Source organism: Acromyrmex echinatior, chromosome 16 (assembly GCF_024713525.1).
Source record: "Acromyrmex echinatior isolate Ae372 chromosome 16, ASM2471352v2, whole genome shotgun sequence".
Classification (NCBI taxonomy): domain Eukaryota; kingdom Metazoa; phylum Arthropoda; class Insecta; order Hymenoptera; family Formicidae; genus Acromyrmex; species Acromyrmex echinatior.
Window position 1 is genome coordinate 704078 of NC_141867.1, and position 22724 is coordinate 726801.

At 27.5% G+C, this 22724-nt stretch overlaps 1 protein-coding gene and 1 long non-coding RNA gene across 2 annotated transcripts; both read left to right on the plus strand.

The window, feature by feature from the left end:
- The first annotated feature begins 1348 nt into the window (after positions 1 to 1348).
- On the plus strand, positions 1349 to 7362 carry LOC147907014 (uncharacterized). The gene is made up of 2 exons (XR_015547692.1): positions 1349 to 1526; positions 4035 to 7362. It is a non-coding gene; the product is annotated as an uncharacterized LOC147907014 (long non-coding RNA).
- A 133-nt stretch (positions 7363 to 7495) lies between these two features.
- LOC147907015 (longitudinals lacking protein-like) lies at positions 7496 to 16624 on the plus strand. The gene is made up of 6 exons (XM_087414751.1): positions 7496 to 7703; positions 9209 to 9331; positions 9493 to 9595; positions 10943 to 11051; positions 13146 to 13344; positions 16265 to 16624. The coding sequence occupies exons 1-4, from the start codon at positions 7496 to 7498 to the stop codon at positions 10944 to 10946; spliced, it is 438 nt and encodes a 145-aa protein (XP_087270877.1). The 3' UTR covers positions 10947 to 11051; positions 13146 to 13344; positions 16265 to 16624.
- The last annotated feature ends 6100 nt before the right edge of the window (positions 16625 to 22724 follow it).

Below are 22724 nucleotides of genomic sequence, written 5' to 3' on the forward strand. Positions count from 1 at the left end.
TTATCTTATTAAATATACATTTTTTTTGACAGCGTTAAATCTTATGAAAGCTTATTCTAATTAGAAACGATAGAAATTTTTTTAATAGTTGTCTATATGTACAGACGATATATAAATATATATATATATATATATGTAATACTCACTCACATATTCTTTTAAATAAATAATGAATGTCCTATATCCTATTATAAAAAAATTTCATACGACATATGTATGTATATCGAATTTATTGTTGCCACTTTTTCGCGATGTCTTCTTATTTCACTGTTCACTTCGTACTGCGAAAGTATATATTGTTAGTACAGAAATTGAACTTTGACAGTTCACAAGCTGTCATGAAATCATGATTAAAAATCATGATTTCGTGATTTATCTGTATACTTGTGTATTTGTACATTTGTTTTTTTATATAAGCATAGGCACTGACTTTGGGGAAGCATAGCAGTTTTTGCACCCCTCCCCTTCTCCTCTCCAATAATTTGATTTGGGGAATAATGTCTCCCAATAATTTTTATCTCTTCGTTTTTTAATAATCGCAAATAATTTCGCGAAAAAACGTCAGCAAATTTGGTAATATGTTACATAACATTGGTGCGGCGAACTTTTCATTTTTGCACTGAAAATTTATTTTTATGTAAAAATGAAAAATAAGATAAACAATGATCTTGATCTTAACAAATATTATCCAGGATATGATCCTGGACAACATTCAAGAGGTTTTAGTCTTCGGACACCTTAGGTAGTACTAATAGTGGCGATATTGTAACTTTCAAGTCTTATAATCCGGCTGAAAAGTACTTAATGAAAATTAATTTTATTTTTTTATTATAGCATTTTTTATTATAGCATTTTGAAAATCTTTTGATATCGGCAATTAGATTCTGGAATCAAAAATAGAGTGTCGATGTGAGCTTGACCTAACATTGGCATGCTATCTAACATGATAAAACTGATAAGATTTAAAGATAAGATTTCTAAGGATTTAAATCTTTTTAAATCCTACAATTTTTGTCTAAAACATTTTTCTCAAAAATGCATACTTTCTGGGATATTCAGCTGGTCCGAAACTTTTGGCAGACATTGTATACCAAAAGATAAGAAGCTCGCACGTAGTGCGTTTGTGTTTCATTATATTATGTATTTAAAAAAGAAGAGAGAGAGAATACGACAAAAAATAAGATTTGATGTTTTTCTGTTAATTCGCTTTTGCCAATTATCTATTCTATTCAAAATGATCGATTTGAGTAAATTGATATTTACCCATTGTGGTATAAGTAAAGTGCAAAAGTAAGAAGAGATCGTCGACGAAATTTATCTTACTAGACCTTTTTACGAACTGTTTCAGAACCCAAAAAGGAAAGAAATCGTGCCAGAAAGGATTACTCATACATTTGTTACAAGTGCGGCAAACAGTACCAGTGGATAAACTCCTTATCAAGTTATTTATGTGAAGAATGCGATGTGTTGCGAACGAAAATTCGGCGCAGATGTTATGGACTACGCCAGAGAAACTTTCATATGCAGTAGGATTAATAAAGACTGATTTTTTTTAAAGAATAAAACATATTATGTTTCTTCTTAAATATGTTTTTAAAGCTTCAAATATGCTTTAAACAGTACTATAAAAAAATATATATATAAAACATATTAAAAACATCAATTAAGCATGTTTTAAATTATTTAAAACACATTTAAAATATATTTTTTTACCAACCCTGATACGCAGCAAAAAAAATTTTATATTTGTCTTGGAAATGGTCCACTCACGTTCTTGTCAACAGTTTGTAGTGAATTTTTCAACATATTCTAGTGTTAATTTAACATAATGTGATTATGTTATTTAAAAATTTTGTGTTAAATTTTGTGTTAATTGATATTCGACATTTTTTGTGCCAAAATAACAATTTATGAGTAAGTGAACAAATAATGTAAAAATAAAGTATTGTATTTTAAAACGTAAATTCTAAGATGAAGAATAAAATATGGTTAATTTAATATAGAGGAAAAATGTGTTAATTTCAATATAAATCACATGTCCCAAACGATCCACTTGAATTTTTGAGTTAAATTAAAAAAAATATGTTTCTACAATTTGTTTACAAACTATGTTGATATTATATTTGTATAACTTTCTAACATATTTAACTTGTTAAATTAACTCAAAAATTTAAGTAGACCGTTTGGGGCATGCGATTTATGTTAAATTTAAGACATTTTTTCCAAGTGTAAATATTAGAAAAATTCGTTTCTTTAGAAATGAAATCCGTCATCGAAAATAATTGAGCTTATATCTCAAAGAATGTGATTATTGCGATCTGAACGATGTAAATTGCTCATCATTGATATTGTTTAACTGTAATGTTAGGAAATTGTGTCGAATTTAACATAAATCCCAGACGGTCCATTCAAATTTCGGGTTAATTTAATTTAACGCAAGATGAATATATTAGAAAGTTACATAAATATTATGTAAAAGAATAAATATACCGAAAGAAAAGATAATATTGATGCAGTTTAAACCGTGGAAACATATTTTTCAGTAAAGTTAACATTTATGATATATTAAATTAATTCACATTTTATTTATTTATTTTAGAATTTACGTTTTAAAACACTTTATTTTTACATTATTTGTTCACTTACTCATAAATTGTGTCATTTTGAAAATTTAAGAAATGTAAATATCAATTTAACATAAAATAATTTTTAAATAGTATAATCACATTATGTTGAATTAATATTCAAATATGTTAAAAAATTGAAACCCAAACTGTTAACAAGAACGTGAGTGGACCGTTTCCAACACAAATGCACAATTTTTTAAATTGTGTATTCGTGTCTACAAATATTAATTATTAATAAATTCAGATATAAGAAAACGATTCGTAAAAAATTTTTATGATAAAAAATGATTATTTTATATCATACATACTTTTAAAATTTACATATCGCGTTATTTGTGTTTCGAAAGAATATTTCTAAGTGATTGTGTTTTTCATCGGATGACATTTATTTTTTAATATGTGTATATGTATAAAATAGTCGTTAAAATGAAAAATTAATATTAAATTATTGTTTAATTCATCGAAAATTATTATGCTTATTTTTTTGCAAAAAATACTATTCTGAATAATAATCTGCTTAAATAGGGTGATTATAAATATTATGTAGAAAATACATGAATTTTAATACATAAATTTTGATAAAATAGAATATGACTTAATTGTATTAATCACTTTTACCTAATGTAAGAAAATATGGCACCGTCCATTTTAGAATTTATCGTAATTCAACGAAGTTAATAATAATATTAATTCATATCTCAAAAATAATTTTTTACAATATTTTTATCTTATTAAATATACACTTTTTTTAAATAGCTTTCAGTCTTACTTATCCTAATTACAGACAATAAAAAAAATTTTACATGGATATCTATAAATGATACATATATGTATATGTACATACGAATGCGTGCGCGCGCGCGTGCACACACATGCACACACATACACATACGCACATACACTGTTTGAAATAAATTATATATATATATATATATATCCTATTTTAAAAGTCTCATACATATATCGAATTTATTGTTGCCGCTTTTGATGCTGATTGGTCTTCTAATTGCTTTGATTACTTCGTACTGCGAAAGTACACATTGTCAGTACAGGGATCATATTTTGACAGTTCACAAAATGATAAAAATCGTGATATATTTGTATATACTTGTGTACATTTGTACACTTGTTCTTTATATAATTATATAATATAAGTATATAATATCAAAAAATAAATAACGCACGGGCGTAGTGCGCATCTGTGTCTGTGTTGTCTATAGAACAAAAAGAATACAATAAAGCTAAGATTTGATGTTTTTTTTTATTAATTGGCTGTCGCTAATTATTTGTTTTATTCAAATCGACTCAAGTAAATTGGTATTATCTATTGCGATGTGAGTAAAGTGCAAAAGCTAAAAAGGACATTGAAATTGATCTCATTGTCGACCTTTTTACGACTTGTTTCAGAATTCAAGAGAGAACATTGCCGCGTTAACTATGACCGGCCATTCACATGTTACAAGTGCGGTAAGCGTTATACGTGGACGGACTCCTTGACAAGGCATCTACGCGAAGGATGCGGTGTATTACCGAAGCACATTTGCACGATTTGCGGCAGGAAATTTCGGCGCAAGGATTATTTGCTACGCCACGAGAACCATATTCATAAATAGGAAAATTTGTATTCTTCTACACGAATCCGTTGTTGAAAATAACCAAGCCTATATCTCGAAAAATGCGATTATTACAACCTAAACGATATAAACCGCCCATTATGTCGTATTGTTGATATTATTTGAATATCAGGGGGAGAGAGAGAGAGAGAGAGAGAGAGAGAGAATGCGAATTATTAATTAAATCATATGTAAAAAAACGATTGGTTTCTGTATTAGACAAAGATTATCTCATATATCGTATATATTTTCCAGATTTTCCGTACTGCGTTTTTCGCGTTCCGAAAAAATATTTCTAATCGATCATTTTTCATCGTACGATATTTATTTCAATATTGAAATAGACGAAATGAAAATCAAGACAGCATATAATTTAATTCATTAAAAATTATTAAACATGCTATCTTTGAAGAAAATACTGTTATATTATAATATGAATAATGATGATCTGTTTATATAAAAAATGATTTTAAATATATTATGTAGAAAATGTATATTTTGATAAAATAAATTATTCGTATCATTTTTACTGTGTGTATAAAAAATGTGGTAGCATCTCTTTTAAAATTTATCATAGTTCAACGAAGTTAGTAATATTAGTTCATATCTTGATAATCTTTTTCATAATAATTTTATCTTATTAAGTATATACTTTTCTTAACAGTATTCAATCTTATAAAAACTTATTCTAACTACAGACTTTATAAAAATATTTTTTATGGCTGTCTATACATATATCGAGTGTTCAAAATAAAGCGTTACAAATTTTCATCTCGAAAACACGGCATTATTGAGAAAAATTATTCAGACAAAAGTTCAAAATCAGATCAAGGTCACATTGATTTTTTTTAATGGAACACTCTATTTTTGTTTCCAGAATTTAAAGTATTGTAACTGTCTAGCATCATAACTCAAAAAATGCTTAATGAAAAAATATTTTCTTGAAGCATTTTAGAAAGTTCTTGATAACAGTTGTTAAATTCTGGAATCAAAAGTAAAATATTCCATTTTAAAAAATCGACTTTGATCTTTTGGTGACGCTAAAGGTCAAACTGATAAGATCATTAAATAGATCTTTTTAAACTCTACAACTTTTGTCTGAATAATTTTTCTCAATAATTCCGAGATAAAAATTTGTAACGCTTTATTTTGAACCACCGGTATATATATATATATATATATATATATATATATATATGTATGTATGTATGTATGTATGTATGTATGTATGTATATACATATATATACATACAGGATGTCCCGTAAAGACCGAAACAACACTTAAGGGGAGATTCTTAAAATTATTTTAAAACGATTATTTTAAGAAATTCTAATACCAAAATGTCGAGCTATAAAGTTCTTTGAATTATAAGCATTTAAAGTTAACGAATTATAATACCGTCTAAAATTTGCACATTATGTATAGTACAACGCAAAATGCTAAAAAATAAAACTAATTATTGTCTCTTGTAAATATCGATAAAGATTATGAATGCAAAGATACAGTTACTGATATTTCTAATTATTGATATTTATTATATTAAAAAGAACGTTTTCCCTCGACATTTTGATATTAGAATTTTCATCTCAAAATGATTTCAAGAATCTCCCATTAAGCTTGTTCCGATCTTTATGAGACATCCTGTATATACATTTACTATAAAATTAACATTTTGACTGTGACATATATTTATTTAAAAGAAAATAGAACTGGACAATCTAATATATATCAGATAAGAAAGTAACAGAATTTTTATTGGAAAATTAAAACTGTATAGATATAAGCTGTGCGAAAGTTTTTTAGTTTAAAATATCAGCAACAAAGCTTTGGAAAACTATAATTTACATTAGTATGCAATAATTTTTATAAATATAAGTCATAACTGCTAATATATTTAAATAAAAGATCGCGAAGCAATGAATAAAAAAGTATAGCTCTTTATCGTCAGTATACGTACAATGGCGTATGGAATTAAATGTGTAATTGTCTATCAGCCACGCTTTTTCGTACCTGTGTATAATTTAATATTTTCTGTAAAATGTCTCAGAAGTAAATGTCCACATACGTATAGTATGATAAGAAAGTTTACTTACAATTAAAGAAAGTTATTATTCGCGTAAGTATTCTGTGTCGCTGATTACAATGTAAAAATGAAATATAAGACATGAAAAGAATTCACAAATTTTACACGGGAAAGTATTTAACAGATAAGATTGAAACGTAGATGGGTGCGATATAATTAAAAAATAATGAAATGAATGTGGAATGTGCAGATTAAGTGTGCTCTATATTGAGAAAAGTGGACAAGCAATATTATAATAGACTGTAACAATCTGTGCAAACGGTACAAAAGTTATTGTAACATAGACCCTAACAAGTCTATGATATAAGTAATATTATAAAATAAATTTTAATAACGATAAGTAAGTTGTAAACGTTTATCTTATGATAATCATTTTACAGCTTTTAAAAAGACAATGCGACAATTATTATATAAGACGACACATACAATCGTGTAAAATAATGGAACATTTTCTAAATAGTAGAATTTAAATATCTTTAGCATTATAGTAAAAAGAATATAGCATTGATACATTTTCTGATCTGCATTTTTTTAAATAACATTGCTGTTTCCGTAATTTAACAGAAACAATTTTACCAATTTGAGTCTTGTTTATTGTATTTTTTGTCATATATTTATGAAAAAATAAAAACATTCTTAAATTATCTTTTTAAATAAATAAAGTTTTTAAATAAAATTAATTTTTATATAAAAGAACGACAACGTATATGAATATTTTAATGGTTTAACGAGAAATAACAACAATAATTATGTGGGGAAAACGAATTAAAATGTGATAATATTTAATTATACTATCTGTGACACACTAAGGTTCGGTTGTTCCATCTTTAGATAAACAATGTGGTAATTTTTAATTATTGGATAAACAAAAAGTAAAATAGTAAAACATAAGAGAGTAAGAGAATAAGACAGTGAGTTGAAGTTTACTGAAAGATAGAACAATCCAGCCTTAGAAAAAAAAAACGACAGATACACTTAAATATCGATGTCTAACGATTTAATATTTGTATCGCAAATAAATCAGATTAGCGAGATAAATCAATTGATACATTATCTAAAAAACGAGAAGATACGTATTTTATTTATTCCACATAGACGAATCTGCGTCAACAGGTTCACAAACGCATTAACGTGTCGCTTATTGTTTTTTCCAGACTCAACGCAGTACAACATGACGGACTACTACAAGAGACTGGGCAGACACTTTTGTTCGAAATGTGGAAAAGAATACAAATGGATGCAGTCATTGGTCAGACATGAACGAGAAGAATGCGGAAAAGATCCGCAGTACAGTTGTTATATATGTGGTGCAAAAATTAGACATAAGTGGGTGCTGAAAAAGCACATGATCAACGTTCATCGTATAGTCATTCCGAATGGCAAGAACATTTGGAACGATCAACAATAATCAAGAAAATCTACATAATATTATCATAATCATATACTTAATTAATAGATCTGTTTTTTATTCCTGTACTAGACTACACTAGAATTTCCTTTCTCGCTTTCATTAAATACCAAACATGTATCTATTTTACTTTAAGTTCCAAAAGTGTATACTAGTTCAGCTATAACATAGAAAACAGACTTAATAAAACTTTATCACGCATATTTTTGTTTTTCATTAATTTAATTTTTTGTTTATAATGTTAATATAATATAATGTTATAACGTTAATATTTCAATATTTTTATTTTTAATATCTAAATATTAATTTTTATATGTAATATATAATATTTTATAGATACAAATTTAATATTTTAGGAAATTTAACATACAATTTTTCAAGCAATTTTTTTCTAACAGATGAAATTTATAAGGCAAAGTAATAAAAGTAATTTCACATATCATTATCTGAATTTTATATTATTTGAATTTATATTATCTGAATTTGATTTCATTCAATATTATTGAATGAAATCAAATCTAGGTAATATAAATGAAAATAAATATACTTACATAAAAGTTTTTCATCTATAATATTAGAGTAATATTTTTGATAAAAATAATGTTTAATATAATAGATTTTATGTTAATATGTATATATTATTTACATTATACATATTCTATATAATATTATATTTTTATTTAGAGAATGAAATATTATTGAAGATAATTTAATTTCAAATATGAATGATCTTTTTATAATATGCATTTTCATAACATTTCATTATTACTTAATATAAAATTGCATTTGTATTACTATATTTTTGATAATAACGCCAATGTTTATAAAGAGAACAACAATTTTTGGTAATTATTTGGATAATAAATGTTCATTCATATTCATTCATAAGATAATTATCATCACATTTCGTTGTAAAATATTTATGTGTAATTTAATTATTGTTTAATCATGGTTAGTTAATCATTTCTTTAGCAGGCCCTACTTTCTTCGTACGATTTATATAAAATAATTGAAAAGAAAAAAGTGACTGATTATTGAAATAAAAATTGTATATATGCATAAAATACGACATTTCCATTATCTTCTTCTCCTATATGAATATGAGGAACATATTGCAAAAGTAGAAAATAGGTAATAAAAAACAAAAATATGTGAAGATCGTCGATTGTACTAATTTCCTACATTCCTTCTGAAATTCTTAAATTTCCATCGAAAGACTCAAAATTGCGAATCTGTACATTTCGATTTTAAAGTTGTGCTTAGAAAAATCTTTGAAGAAACTCAATTTACGTGAATTATACTGGTAAAATCTAAACCAGATGACAAACCTAAGGAACTATTATTCTCTTTTGAGAAAATAAAAGAGAGCGCGTTAATAAATTGCCACGGCACGATGAAGACTTAAGAAAGAATATAGATCTGACTGTGAAATTGCAACAGCTAAGAGCACACGCTAACATCGTGCTTTCTTTTCAGGTAACGATGGATCCTATATTCAAAATTATCATAGACGGTACCGCGGCAAATACACCTGCGATGCATGCGGTAAGGAGTACACATGGAAACCGTCTCTGACGAGGCACAAACGCGAGGACTGCGGTAAGAAGCAGCACTACCCATGTCCAGTGTGCAATGCAACGCTCCGGCGTAGCCGTCAGCTCAAACTACACTTGATTCACGTTCACAACTGGAACCTGAATACATAATGCAATAATAAAGTAAGATAAAAATGACGTTGTATTATTTTTTTCATCCAATAGCAGCCTTAGGACGACTTGAACGATGCTCTCGCATAAGATGTCTAAATGAGATTTTCTCACGCCTAATGTTTGCTTATGTAACTGAAAAATGCTGTGTGGAAAAGTATCTATTTATTTTATTATTCTCTCTCTCTCTCTCTCTCTCTCTTTCTCTCTTTCTCCTTAGTCTTCTGAAAATTTACTCTCAAATAGACGCTAAACTGCAGAATAAATAAAAAAAAAGTCACTTTTTTATGACGTTAAACAAGTCTGGAACTGATTGGATTCGACGTTACGAGATATAAGGATTTTCTGCCATCATCTTGAATCACAACTAGATAAATTAATTGCACAATATATTTTTCTTTTTTTATATTTTGTTTAAGAAATATAAATTGCATAGTGTATATTGCGTTACTATACAAGGAAAGTATATAATTTGTTTTTCTTCAAACTGAATTCCCAAATCAAATAAACGTACACGAATAATTGAGTATTTTGTTTGCTTGGATTCAACTCAACTTAAGATGATGCTGGCGTCGTCTGTTTTACAAAAATATTATTTTTGTTACATAAAATATACTTAGTGTTATAAATTTCATAGATTTAAAATTCTTTTTCCACGATTAAAATGTACATGCTTTATAACTCCAGTCTATTTTGTACTAAAAACAGGAAAGAAATAACGAAATTACAGATTTTCTTACTGATTTTTATACCTCAATATGATGATTAAGCTCTCAATTTATCGAAACATTTACTCGTGGAAAAGTTGTGCAGGTCACATGCGTGAAATAAAAGCAGATCCAGATATAAAATAAATAAGTGAGTAATGGTAAATCGTTAGAATTAAGTTTGAAAGTGTATTTAAAAGATTCTTTTTTTTTTGTATAATTTGTATTTATGTGCGTGCGATATTAATATAGTATTACGTAATGTTTACGATGTGTCGATGTTTTATAAATCATACGTGTGTAAGTCGCATTTAATCAGTTATAAGAATTTGATTACGCCAGGCGCCAGCATGTGCCCTTAATAATCATTTGCATTTATTTTAAAAGTAATGCATGTATTGAAATAATAAATATTTTATGTTCTAGGAAGATTGTATAGAATATGAAGTTTTCCTTTGCATCTTATAAACAACATCTGTTATTTTTGTTTTCAGTGTGAATATAATATTAAGGTCGATAATATGGTGGCAGAGAATGTAGATAGTGCAGAAGTGAAATACACGTTGTTTATAAACTCTTTTGCTAGAAGAATAAAGACTGCGAAAATATATTCTGATTTCAAATTTGCCTTTAGAAAAACCCAATTGATTAACGATGACAGATGACAAACTTAATCGAATAATTTTATTTTGTCAAAGAAATAAAGAAGCTTTCTAATGAACTTGGACTGAGAAAAAGAACACAAATCTTACAAGGCTAGTAATTAGAATACATTCTAATGGCGTATTCTTTTTTAGGTAAAGGCGTAATAATTATCGTATAGCAGACGACGATATATCTGTGATGCATGTGGTAAACGGTACATATGGAAACATTCTCTGGTGGCGCATAAACGCGAGGAATGCGGTAAGGAACAACAGTATGCGATAAAAGATTCAGACTCGTGGATCTGAAAGTATGTTATATGGCACTTCGAATATATTATCTGTAAAAAGAAAAAATTTCTTTGAATGCTAATTTGAACGTTAATTTCGTCACATTATTCGTGTTTGATGTGCCAACCGAAGTTTCGATATAGTTATCAATAAAATATACATTCCGAACTGAATGAATAAACCAAATGCAGAAAATAAAATAGCAAAAAGAGGGCACTGTCTCATATTCTCATTCTTTTCTTCTTCATTTGTGTGTCAGTTTGTTAAACCATTGTATTCTGTTATTTTTCAATTATTGTGTTTATCCTAAAAATGTATACGAATTTAATATCGCCAGAGTAAAGACTTTCGTGTTCTATAAAATTGTGGATGTGTGTGTGTATGTGTGTGTGAAAAGTGAAATTTTGTTTATACATCATTGAAAAAATTAGTTCTTTTTATTTTATATTTGTGTTTCTATATTATTGAAGTGTATATCAAGTATAATTAAGTATATCAAGTATATTCCAAAAATTAATTATTTTGATGAAATAGTGATGACGAGTTAAGAATATTTTTAATGGTTAATTATGAAAAAAAATTTTTAATCAAACTTACTGCATCGGAGTAAATAACTCTTCGTTCAAACATACAAAATTATTAATATTTTCCAACATACCGTGTTTGTATTTTCTAATTACGTATATTCTAAAATTATTTCAAATCACATGAAGAGTTTATTTACTTTACAGTTTAATTATTTTAAAGAAATCATTGTTGCGTTGTATTGACTATGCCATTAATTTTTTAGGTAATTCTAGATTTGAAAAATCAATATTGCTAATTTGCCGTGCCTGCGAAAAAAATGTTTTATGGAGGAAGCATTTAGAACTACATATTAAAAAAGCGGATGCGGAATCTAACAAAAGAATGAATTTACTGTGATCGAAAGTTTAAGTGGAAGATTAATCTCGAGCAACATACCGAGAATATTCGACATTGCTTGAAACTAAATTATTACGATATTCAAACTGCAATTTTATTAACCCTTTAAGGCTAAAACTTTTTAAATTTTTTGAGATATTATGTTGTTCTATGTAATATATTAGAAAAATATGACATAAAAAGATTATTTAAAAAAAAAACAGAATTGACGGGCTACTTTAAAATACTTAGCAAGGATATTCTTAAATTATACATTTATAGGAATTTTAAAGAATAAAATTATTGCTTATGCTGAGGCGTTCAAGAGATAATAATATACAATATGTTATTTTCATCACTTATCAGAAGAAAGTTATGGATGTATGTCGTATAAGATAGATGAAAAAAGTTCACGAGAAAATTTAATGATATTAATTAAGATATTCATACATTTTAAGACATTACGAATTTGATTTGACTTGTATCAATTCGTCGAATACGAATTGATACAAACATATAAAGATACATATTTAGCATTATAAATAATTAGACAATTTATTAATTATCATTATTCGGCAGATTGTAGCAATAATCACAATTCATCATGTATATCATTACTGACATTAAAAATTTTATTTTTATTTCCATTTAAAATATTATATTTTATTAAAAATTAGAATAATAGACTCTTATAAAAATTTTGGACTGTTAAATAACTTATTACTGCTTAATGTTTGTAAATATCTATAACTACTGTCATACAAGTTTATACATAAATAAAATTTATATATATTTATTACTAATAAGTTTTTATGTTTTTCTTATTTATATAAAATCAAAGAAAAATTTTGATATATAAATATAGTATTTCTGACCAATTCATGCTCATGATGAATAATATCGATAATATGAAAATTTATGAATTATATCGATACATATCTAGTACAAGACTTTAATATTTTATAAGAATAAAAAAGCATGTACAATATGGTATATCGATATAAAATCAAACTTGATATCTCGTGAGTGACTGAAGGATTAAAACTAAAACCTTGTCAATACTGATTTTTTGAATAAGGTTTTCTAGCATGCACGCTATCAACTTTAAAATCATTCATTAGTCCGACATGAATGAAAGCCAATTGTTGCATATATGTTTCAGACTCACAAAGGTACTCGTCGGGCTTAGCCTATCCATGCAACAGGTGTGGCAAGATATACAAATGGAGAGAATCTTTGAGTCTGCATAAACGAATGGAGTGCGGTATCGAGCCACGATTTGCCTGCAATATCTGCGGCAGAAAGTTTAAACATAAGCACCACCTCATGAAACACCACAACTCAATTCACAAATATAATCAGTAATAATAAATTAAAGCTAATTGATTTCTTTTGTTATATTTTTTAGAAAAAAACAGATAACATGCATATAGTTAGTCTTTTTTTATATAAGAATATGTAGATGTTTGTTAAAGGAAATTTAATTTGGGAACGATCGTCTTCTATCTTAAAACGTTGTGTACTTAAAATTTTCTTAAGATTCTATCTTAAAATCGCTAATTTGATTTTAGCTTCAATTATAGTCAATTCAGCTAAAAGTCGAAGTTTTGATTAAATTTTGATTTCGATTGAAATTGAAAAAAAAATATGATGATGCGCGTGCGGACGCACAGTCGAAACTGATAAATCTTTTGTTTAGGCATAAATGCTAAAAAAAATGAAATGGCTTCTTTTACCTACAAATTGATTGTCTACAGCATCGTTTGCCTACGTCACTTTTGTCGACAGTTCGTTTGCGCACAAAAATTATTGCCTTGATTGCACTTTTACGTACAAGTAAAGATTTCAGAAACGAAATCAGATTTGTCTACATGTATACATGTATTATTGTCTACAGATCGATTGCCTACAAACATTTTTGCGCACAAGTATTAGGTGTTGGAATTAATTCGTAGCGTTTTTTAATGAAAGAATGTTATTTATTTCACATGAGCATTAAAAAATACATTAATGAAAGTACTTCCCATCACTTGTAAAACGCTACGAATTAATTCCAACACCTAATATAAAATTAAGATTAAGTTAAGTAAGAAAATACTTTTAAAACAGAATTTGTTTTTTAAAACAAAAAATTCGTGTTTTTAAAGCAGAGAAAAGTACATGTAGATAATAATATATGTAGACAATCAAACTGTGGACAATAATATTAGGTGTAGTAAAAATAATGGATTTCTTTTTACTGCACTTAATATATGTACGCAATCGAGCAATAGGTAATAATATATACAAGCAAATGTAACTTCGTTTCTGAAATTTGTACTTGTGCACAAAAGTGCATGTAGACAATAATGAGCTGTAGGCTCATAAATAATAACTTTAGTGCACAAATGAATTGTTGGCAAAAATGATGTGAGCAAACGATTTGTAGGCAAACGGGATTCTCTCAAAAGAATTATCGTATCTTTTGAAATTTTATTATCATTGAGATAATATTCATTCCTTTACTTCTAAAATATCGTTAAAAGGAGTGTATTCTTCGAAATGTGATCAAATGTCATTTTTATTATTTTCGTTTCACAAATCTTAAAAATATCGCCTTTTCTTAATTATAACGATTATGTATTTTAGAAAATTATAACAAATCCATTAATAATTTATCAAAAGTAATATAACTTGGAATATTACAACAGTTTATATTGATCTTGATCAGCTGAATTTGACATAAAATAATTTTTTTATGCAAACTTCGATATATATGCGCATGCAACATCGGTCTTTCTAAAATTCTCATAAAAGTTTCGATTGAAATTAAAAAAAATTGTTTCGGTCGAACTCTATTAATTGAAATTACTAGGACCCACTTTTTCCATTTCTTTCATAATTTTTTATAAATTTATTATTTGGAATTTGTAAAAATTTTATGGTGATCGTTCCTGGATACATAATGATAAAAGTTTCCTAATAAAGAAATGAAATCAAGTCCGTATTCATTTATTTATCCCTTTTTATTACAATAATGAATTAAAACACCAAATCAAAAAAGGAACAGAAAAAGAGGGAGAAGAATTTCTTAAATCCTTTATTTTATAATATTTTTATAAATCCATTTTAAACAAAATAATTCTGCCAAGTTTTTTTTAGTTTATTGACAGTAACAGTTTTTAAGTAAAGTTTTTAAGTAATGTCTTTAACTCTTTGAGTACAGAACGGCATGATGCTGTGCACTGCGGAGTTGTTTCTCAACCAAGCTTAAAATTTCGCATGGCTTACCAATTTGTAACTGGGTGCAGGAATTTTATTAAAATATTTGCGTTTTCTTCAAGTTTTTGATATTTTTTCTTTATTATAAACATTAATTATTTTTCGGATAAATTAGGAAATTGAAATGAGAAAGTACTCTAAGTGCGTATATATTATATACTCACAATACTCAAAGGGTTAATCGTACGTAACAATATGATTATCCCAATCAAATTTGTGTATGTAAAACGAAACGATGTTCAAAATTGATTATTATTAAACAAGATCGTTTATATCAAATCTTCAATAAATTTTTTTATCTTGAAAATTATAAATTAACTGAAGAAAAATCAAGAAATATAAGGATTTTATCATTTCTGTGAATTTTCAAATTTTTTCCAAAATTTATGACAGAAATTCTACAAAGTAAAAAAATTAATTACAAAAAGAAATTTTTAAATATATATAAAATATTGTAATGATATTTTTTTTTTATTGTTACTTACTTTTTATTCTGTCATAATACAATATTTTAAAATATGTTTTCTTGTGATATATTAGTATTAGTAGAATGAAATGTCATTGTAAAGTATAAACATAGAGAATAGAAATATTTACTACATTAAAATTATTTTTCAATAATGGATTATTATGGAATTACTATGACAATTATAATATACGTTTTCTATTATAATAATATTGAAAATAAAAATATTTTTACATAAATAAGTTTCATGTATTATATTTGTTTTGTATATAAAAAATATATTTTTTTATTGTAAGATTTTTATATTAATCGCAAAACTTGTTAGCAATGAGATTATAAGGTGTACTAACTTTTCTATTAATTACGATACAATTTGTGTGGATTCTAGATTAATCAAATAATTAAATGTTAGAAAGACTTTTAGATCGCAAATTCTAACTGTCAAATTTATGTATTATTTTTTCGTCGTGGAATGTATGAAAGAAATCGACGCGAAGATTAATCATAGAACACTTTAGAATGCACACACGCACTATTTATAATCTATCTTTCAGGTGATCGAGCCATGACCGTAGCGTTCCCATGCAGGCTTTGCGGCAAGATCTACGCCCACAAATCTTCAATGTATACCCATCTTCGATTATGTGGCAAAGAGCCCAAATTCAGCTGCGTTCTTTGTGGCAGGAGATTCAAATACAAACACAGACTGCAGTCACATCTTACGTCGAATGTACATGCTTTACGACCATGACAATTTAATTGCAACAGAAATTATTAATTCAAGAGTGCTCTTTATATATCGGCATTGTAAATATTATTTGTATTGCATTGTGAATGATGTACTACGACATCTGCACACATGAAGCAAAATTGTTAATATTAATAAAAATTCAGTTCTATTTCGCTAGCAAAAATTATCTACTAAATCCCATTCGCTCATACCGCGAATTCTTAAAAAATATTGCCAATGCATATTATTATGAAATAAATGAAACCTAATAACAGACCCTTTCTATTTTCTCAATAATTCAATGAAAATAGGCATTGTTTCAGACAGTATGTGTATAACTGTATGTATATCCCCCGTTTCCATTTACACGGAAAGTTAGAAACGTGCAAAATTAGTTTGCACGTGAAAAAAATATTAATAAGATATTCTTTTCCTTGCAGCATTTTAATATAAGATTTTAAAGACGGCGCGGATTAATAGACGGATTAAATTATAACAACAAGAGTTTTAAGTGAACAGTCAATTAAAAGAATGAACACCCATGAACATACTTTCTTGTTTTAATACGCTTTCATACAAGACTCGAATCATAATAAACGTAATTACGATTAACTTAACATGGACGTGCTAATATCGTTCAAAATAAATGCAACGTTTAACGAGGGGGAGGGAAGGGTGATTTGATAGCACAAAAGACAGAGTTTGATTTTTGGTATTATATACTACGATAATTTTTCTTCTTTTCCAGCCTATTTGCGGAAGACGTGGATCTGCTTCCAGTGTGGTAAGCGTTACCTGTGGCGCGGCTCCCTAAAGAATCATATACGGGTGGAATGTGGCAAAGAGCCGGCCTTCAAGTGTCCCGTCTGCGGCAGGAAGTTCAAGCATAAACATCGCTGGCAGTCGCACGCGAAATGCATGCATAGCATTAAATTGTAACGCGAGAGACATTTTGCAAGAACTATATCGTTTTTTAATCATTCGCGTGTATATATATTTTAATTTAATTTGAAGACAAGTTTTTGCGTGAATACTGTGCAAAAATACTGCAATATTTTTCAGCGAAACCCCAAAGGTATTGGCAAACTTCGTAAAACTCGTATGATTAATGTTTAAAAAAAATCTTTAAATGAATATATTTTTTAATAATGAGATAGGCGACTGTTGCAATGCCAATAACTGTTGCTATACCAATAAATTTTGCAATTAATAGCTTTAGCATTTAAGCTTATGTATATATAGATCAGTATTTATAGAATCGTTCTATAAAGTATTTTTTTATTTCAAACTTGTATGTGATTTGTTATCTCCTAATGCACACAATTCCTAAAGTTTCAAATAAAAAATATTTCATTAAATATTTTATTCAATCTTTTTTATGGAATCCTAAACTTCAATACGCAATAAATGAATTAAATTAATTGAGTGATCAGATTGATTCTGTTTACAGACGAACTTTAAATTTAAATTAAAGCCAATACAAGCCCAAGGCATGATTGTACGTATAAATAAAGTGATAATCTTCCTCATTTTTATATATATTCAATGAATTTTCTCTAATTCAATTTTCTGTGCATGCAACAGGCTCTTTGACATTGATTTCGACTTTGATTGAGATCCTTTTCAGTTGATGATCCTCAGTGAACAAATTCATTAAAATTAATTCCAATATAACTTAATCCACTTACTATATATATATAATAAGCATATAGCCTGTACAAAATTTTTCTTTATCTAAATTCAAGTCTGCGTTTTTTCTTTTTTGTTAGAGAACATCATGTATGTAATCAGCAATTTCACGAAACGAATATAACCTGTCGATTTACAATTTTGTCACTTATATCAATTTTATGTGCAGGACTGAAGGTATGCAGCGTATGGAGTATATCTTCCAACGAGTTCAAAGATACGGACTTTTTAAAAATGAGAAGCTCTACTGACTCCATGATTTTCTCAACGAACGCGGAAAACTCAAACAATCAACGACTGATGTATTCGTGCAACGTATGTGGCAACGAATATACATGGATAAGCAGTTTACGTCGTCATCAATTGCAGTGCGGTAACAAGGAGGCAAAAAACAGTTGTCATTTCTGCACAAAGAAGTTCTACAGACGGGATCGACTTAAACAACATTTATTTACGTGTCACGCTAATTTATTGAATTCCAAAAGATAGCGATACTCTGCCTATGACAATGACAATAGAAAAAGATGAAAGTGTAGTTTAACTTTGGAAAACTTAATGTATGTATTTGCAAATTTAATACATGGATTCATATTTTTTTGCGCGAATAAAAATCATTGCGAAAATAAAAATCGTTTATTGAAAAACTATAGTATAATTAGTACGCATAAATATTTGGACCTACTTCCAGGCCATCATCAGTATGTCTGAACGTATGTTGTAAAATTCTCACTTCTTCATGGAAAAAATATTTCATAATATATGTAATATACATAATTATATAAAAAATTGACATATTTTGTATACAATTATATCTACGATTATATCATTTACGATTTAGATTTATTTCAACAATATAATTATATCTACGATTTAGATTTATTTCAAGGAGTAGTTTTTGAGTTATAAGGACTTAAATAGCCAATTACAGATTACATTTAGACAATCATCTGTCTACGAAACATGCGTGAGATAATATTAGTAAGCGCGCACGTAATCTATTTAAACGTAATCCGTAATTAGCCATATTAAAACCCTTATTATTTCACAAATAATTTTTTCACTCTATTACTTAACATATCACTCTATTACTTAAATTTATAAATAATTTTTTACTTAATTTTTTGAAAACTTATTTACTGTAACATTTTGATTCAAGAATTTTGGGACACTGTATACAGGGTGTTTTCAGATACTTCTGACAATTAACAAAAACTGAAAGATAAATATTCATCTGCTTTATTCAATATGCAATTAAAAAAATTGTTATTTCTTTTCATAAAAAATTTAAAAAAAAATTTTTTTATCGCATATTATAGCCTATATATAATAAAACAAATGAATATTCTGAAAAAGGAAGTGTCTGAGAAATCGTGCGGACCGTACGCTGAACCTATATGGTATATTTCCATGTAATTTAAAGACAGCGAGAAGGGGATAAAATGACTAATTTTTCTAAAATAATAACAGATAAGAATCTATATGGAAATAATAAATCATCTTTTGTACGTTGATTTTAATATGTTACACAAAAATGAATATAATAAGAATTATGTTTTAAATGCATTCATATGTAATTTTTTTAGTGTTAGTTTAAGGAATGGCATAGTATAAAAGTAATTTAACTTTCTTTAGATCACAGTTTATTATAGCTAAAAATGTATAGAATAATGGAATGTATATGTACAATATTTTCCATTTTTTGTATTGTAATATTTTTATCAAATAAATAAACACAATGGATAATAGGCATAATAACGAAATATTCGTACATGCAAAATCTCGCATTTTACTTATATTTGTTAATATACATTATAAACATGATTACGTCAAATTAGTTAGTTAATATTGATTATCTGTGTAAATAAATCTCATCATATGTAGAAATTTTTTTATTTTTTATTTTTCTTTAATTCTTATATTATAATAAAATATAAAATACATATATATATATAAGAAGTGTTAATATAAAATAAATCTTATTTTTGTAAAAAGATACATTTTTAACTTCTTGGCTTTTTGTAATCTTATCTTATATTTATACTATATTAATTGTAAGTTGTACTGATTGTGAATCTTACTCGCATATGGGGACAAAAATGACGTGTAATTAACACTTAAAATATATAAATTACTTTAAGAAATTCAAATTTATATATATATATTTAATAGGTTTTTTATTTTTGCAAGTAATAACCAAGACTTTAATGTTTTTATTTTTTCATCTCGATATGTAATATATTATTCTCTTATACAGTCGCCGACTACAGAAAGGCAGATTACTTTTTGCTTCCCCCCCTCCCCCTTCCCTCAGTAATGGAAGGGGAGGGCAATGCCCTCTCAATAATTTTTACCTTTTGGTTATTTGAGAAAAGGGTTTTTAACAATTGTAAATAATTTCTGCGATCAAAACTATGAGAAAGCATCGACCACGTGACATACGCTATATATAACGTTGATGCGACGAATTAAAAGTGGTAACGTTGGCACGTCGTCTGCTGTCTTAGAGTGTCTTCTAACAAGAGATAATGTGATGACACGTTATAACAGTGTATCATTACATTCTTGTTGTTCGACAATGTTAAACAAGGATGAGATGATTATTGCAGTGTACTGAGTCACTTATTGAGTCGTGTTTTAATTATCATCAAAGTACTCCTTGGATATCATGTCATCCTTGTTTAAAATTAAACAACAAGGATGACATGATATATGGGAAACACCTAAGTGGGAATCCGAACATGCTCCTGTAAGGAATCCCTAGTGTTCCTGCACATACACGTACCAGAGAGAAACCTGAGAAAGGACATGAGAGCCTTTTTCCTGTAAACTAAATACCTGCAAAATACCTTGTGCATTATAATCCTCTGAAAAAGTGGATGTCGTTTACACAACATTATCCACTTTTTTGCTCTTGATGGAAATAAATCTCTGAAATCAAAAAATCTCCATTAATTTGATAGATTTTAGTTATTTCAGCGATTTATTTCTGTCAGTAGCACCGCAAAGAATGGATATTGATGTGTTCCCTCCCAATATTCTCAGTGCCTCCCGAATATTTTTCGCAAGTTGGCTATGTTCTCTTATATAAGCTTATATATTTTTTAATTGATCAGCAATTTATTGCGATCACTTATTGCGATTATGATATTATCTATTAATTTTTTCTTATTAGGTACGAATATAATAGTTGACCATACAAAAATAATACAATATATGATTGAAATCGCAATTCATTCTTGTGATTTGTATTGATGTTATTTGTAATAATATAATACAATAAAATTTTGTTTCTTCATTTTTTAAACGAATTTCCTTCGATATTTTTTATATGTACGACAGTTTATAGTACGATTCTTCTCTATAAAATATTTTCTTTTTTTACACGAGCAATCTTTTCTATTATATTCGATACACGGTATCGGTTCAATATCAAAATATTAGATACATATATTACATATCCGACAAGAAAAAATTCTAAAGAATTCTAACAATTTATCCGAGAGCAGAATGTAAAAACACAGCGATTATTTACCACAATGATATAATGTAAGAGTTAGCGCTCTTCCAACACCAAGACGCATTAAATCGCGTGCTTTCGATGTTTTGGTCGAGAAAAAAGAGTCGAGCGAACAATTTAATGATCATCAATCTTTCTTTTCAGCATCTTCCCAGAAAACCTGGTCTTGCTATCAATGTGGCAAACGATACATGTGGCGGGACTCATTGAAGAAACATCTCCGGGTCGAATGCGGGAAAGATCCCACCTTCGAGTGCCCAATCTGTGGAAGGAAATTCAAGCACAAGCATCGGTGGCAGTCGCACGCCAGACTAATTCATTATATTAATATATGACCAAGTTAAGAAGTGATCGATGAATTCTGAAGCGATCGATACGCGCCAACAAAGGATGATGTTCCTGATTTTGTGCCACGTTAACGATCGCCCTATGATCACATTCTTTAAAACAATTGCATACAAAGACTATTCAATATTTTCTTTCTATTTGTGATTTTTTTACATAACTTTCTGTGAAATCAAAGAACTGGAAAGGATACGGGCAGTAGGAGTCAAGCGTAGAAGACGTCGCGCAAATAATATATTTATGAAGTGTGAAACTTCTTTATTCACTAAAACGCGCTAATTAAAGCGTATTTCTGCACTTGATTCCTATTGCCCGTATCCTTTCCAGTTCTTTGATTCATAAGGAGTTGGTTAGTTTAATTTGTTACATGGATTTCTGTGAAATGTTATAGTACAAAATATTTTTTATTTAAAAAAAAATATATATATATATATATACGATTAAAACATATACGATTAGTCTTCCACACAAATATAATACTTTAATAGCTTATTATGGAGATTAATTAGAGATAAAAATCCTAAAATGCAAATATCAAAGATCATAGACTTCGATTTATAAATTATCAAAGTTGATTTCGCGTAGAATTTTGATTTTGTTATATAATTCAAGTTTGTTATATAATTTATTATTAATTATTTTTATTGCTGTGCAATTGATATTGAGATTGGCTATTATTAAATTTAGATCATTGTACGAAAATCATTTAAATATTACAAAAAATAATTAATTA

Bases quoted from the DNA above. Each gene is read 5' to 3' on its own strand.
- LOC147907015 (XM_087414751.1), top strand. From the start codon at position 7,496: ATGACGGACTACTACAAGAGACTGGGCAGACACTTTTGTTCGAAATGT. The intron at 7,704-9,208 runs GCAAGAACATTT...CTTTCTTTTCAG, and splicing joins TCGTATAGTCATTCCGAATG to GTAACGATGGATCCTATATT. The intron at 9,332-9,492 runs GTAAGAAGCAGC...TTCATCCAATAG, and splicing joins GCACAAACGCGAGGACTGCG to CAGCCTTAGGACGACTTGAA.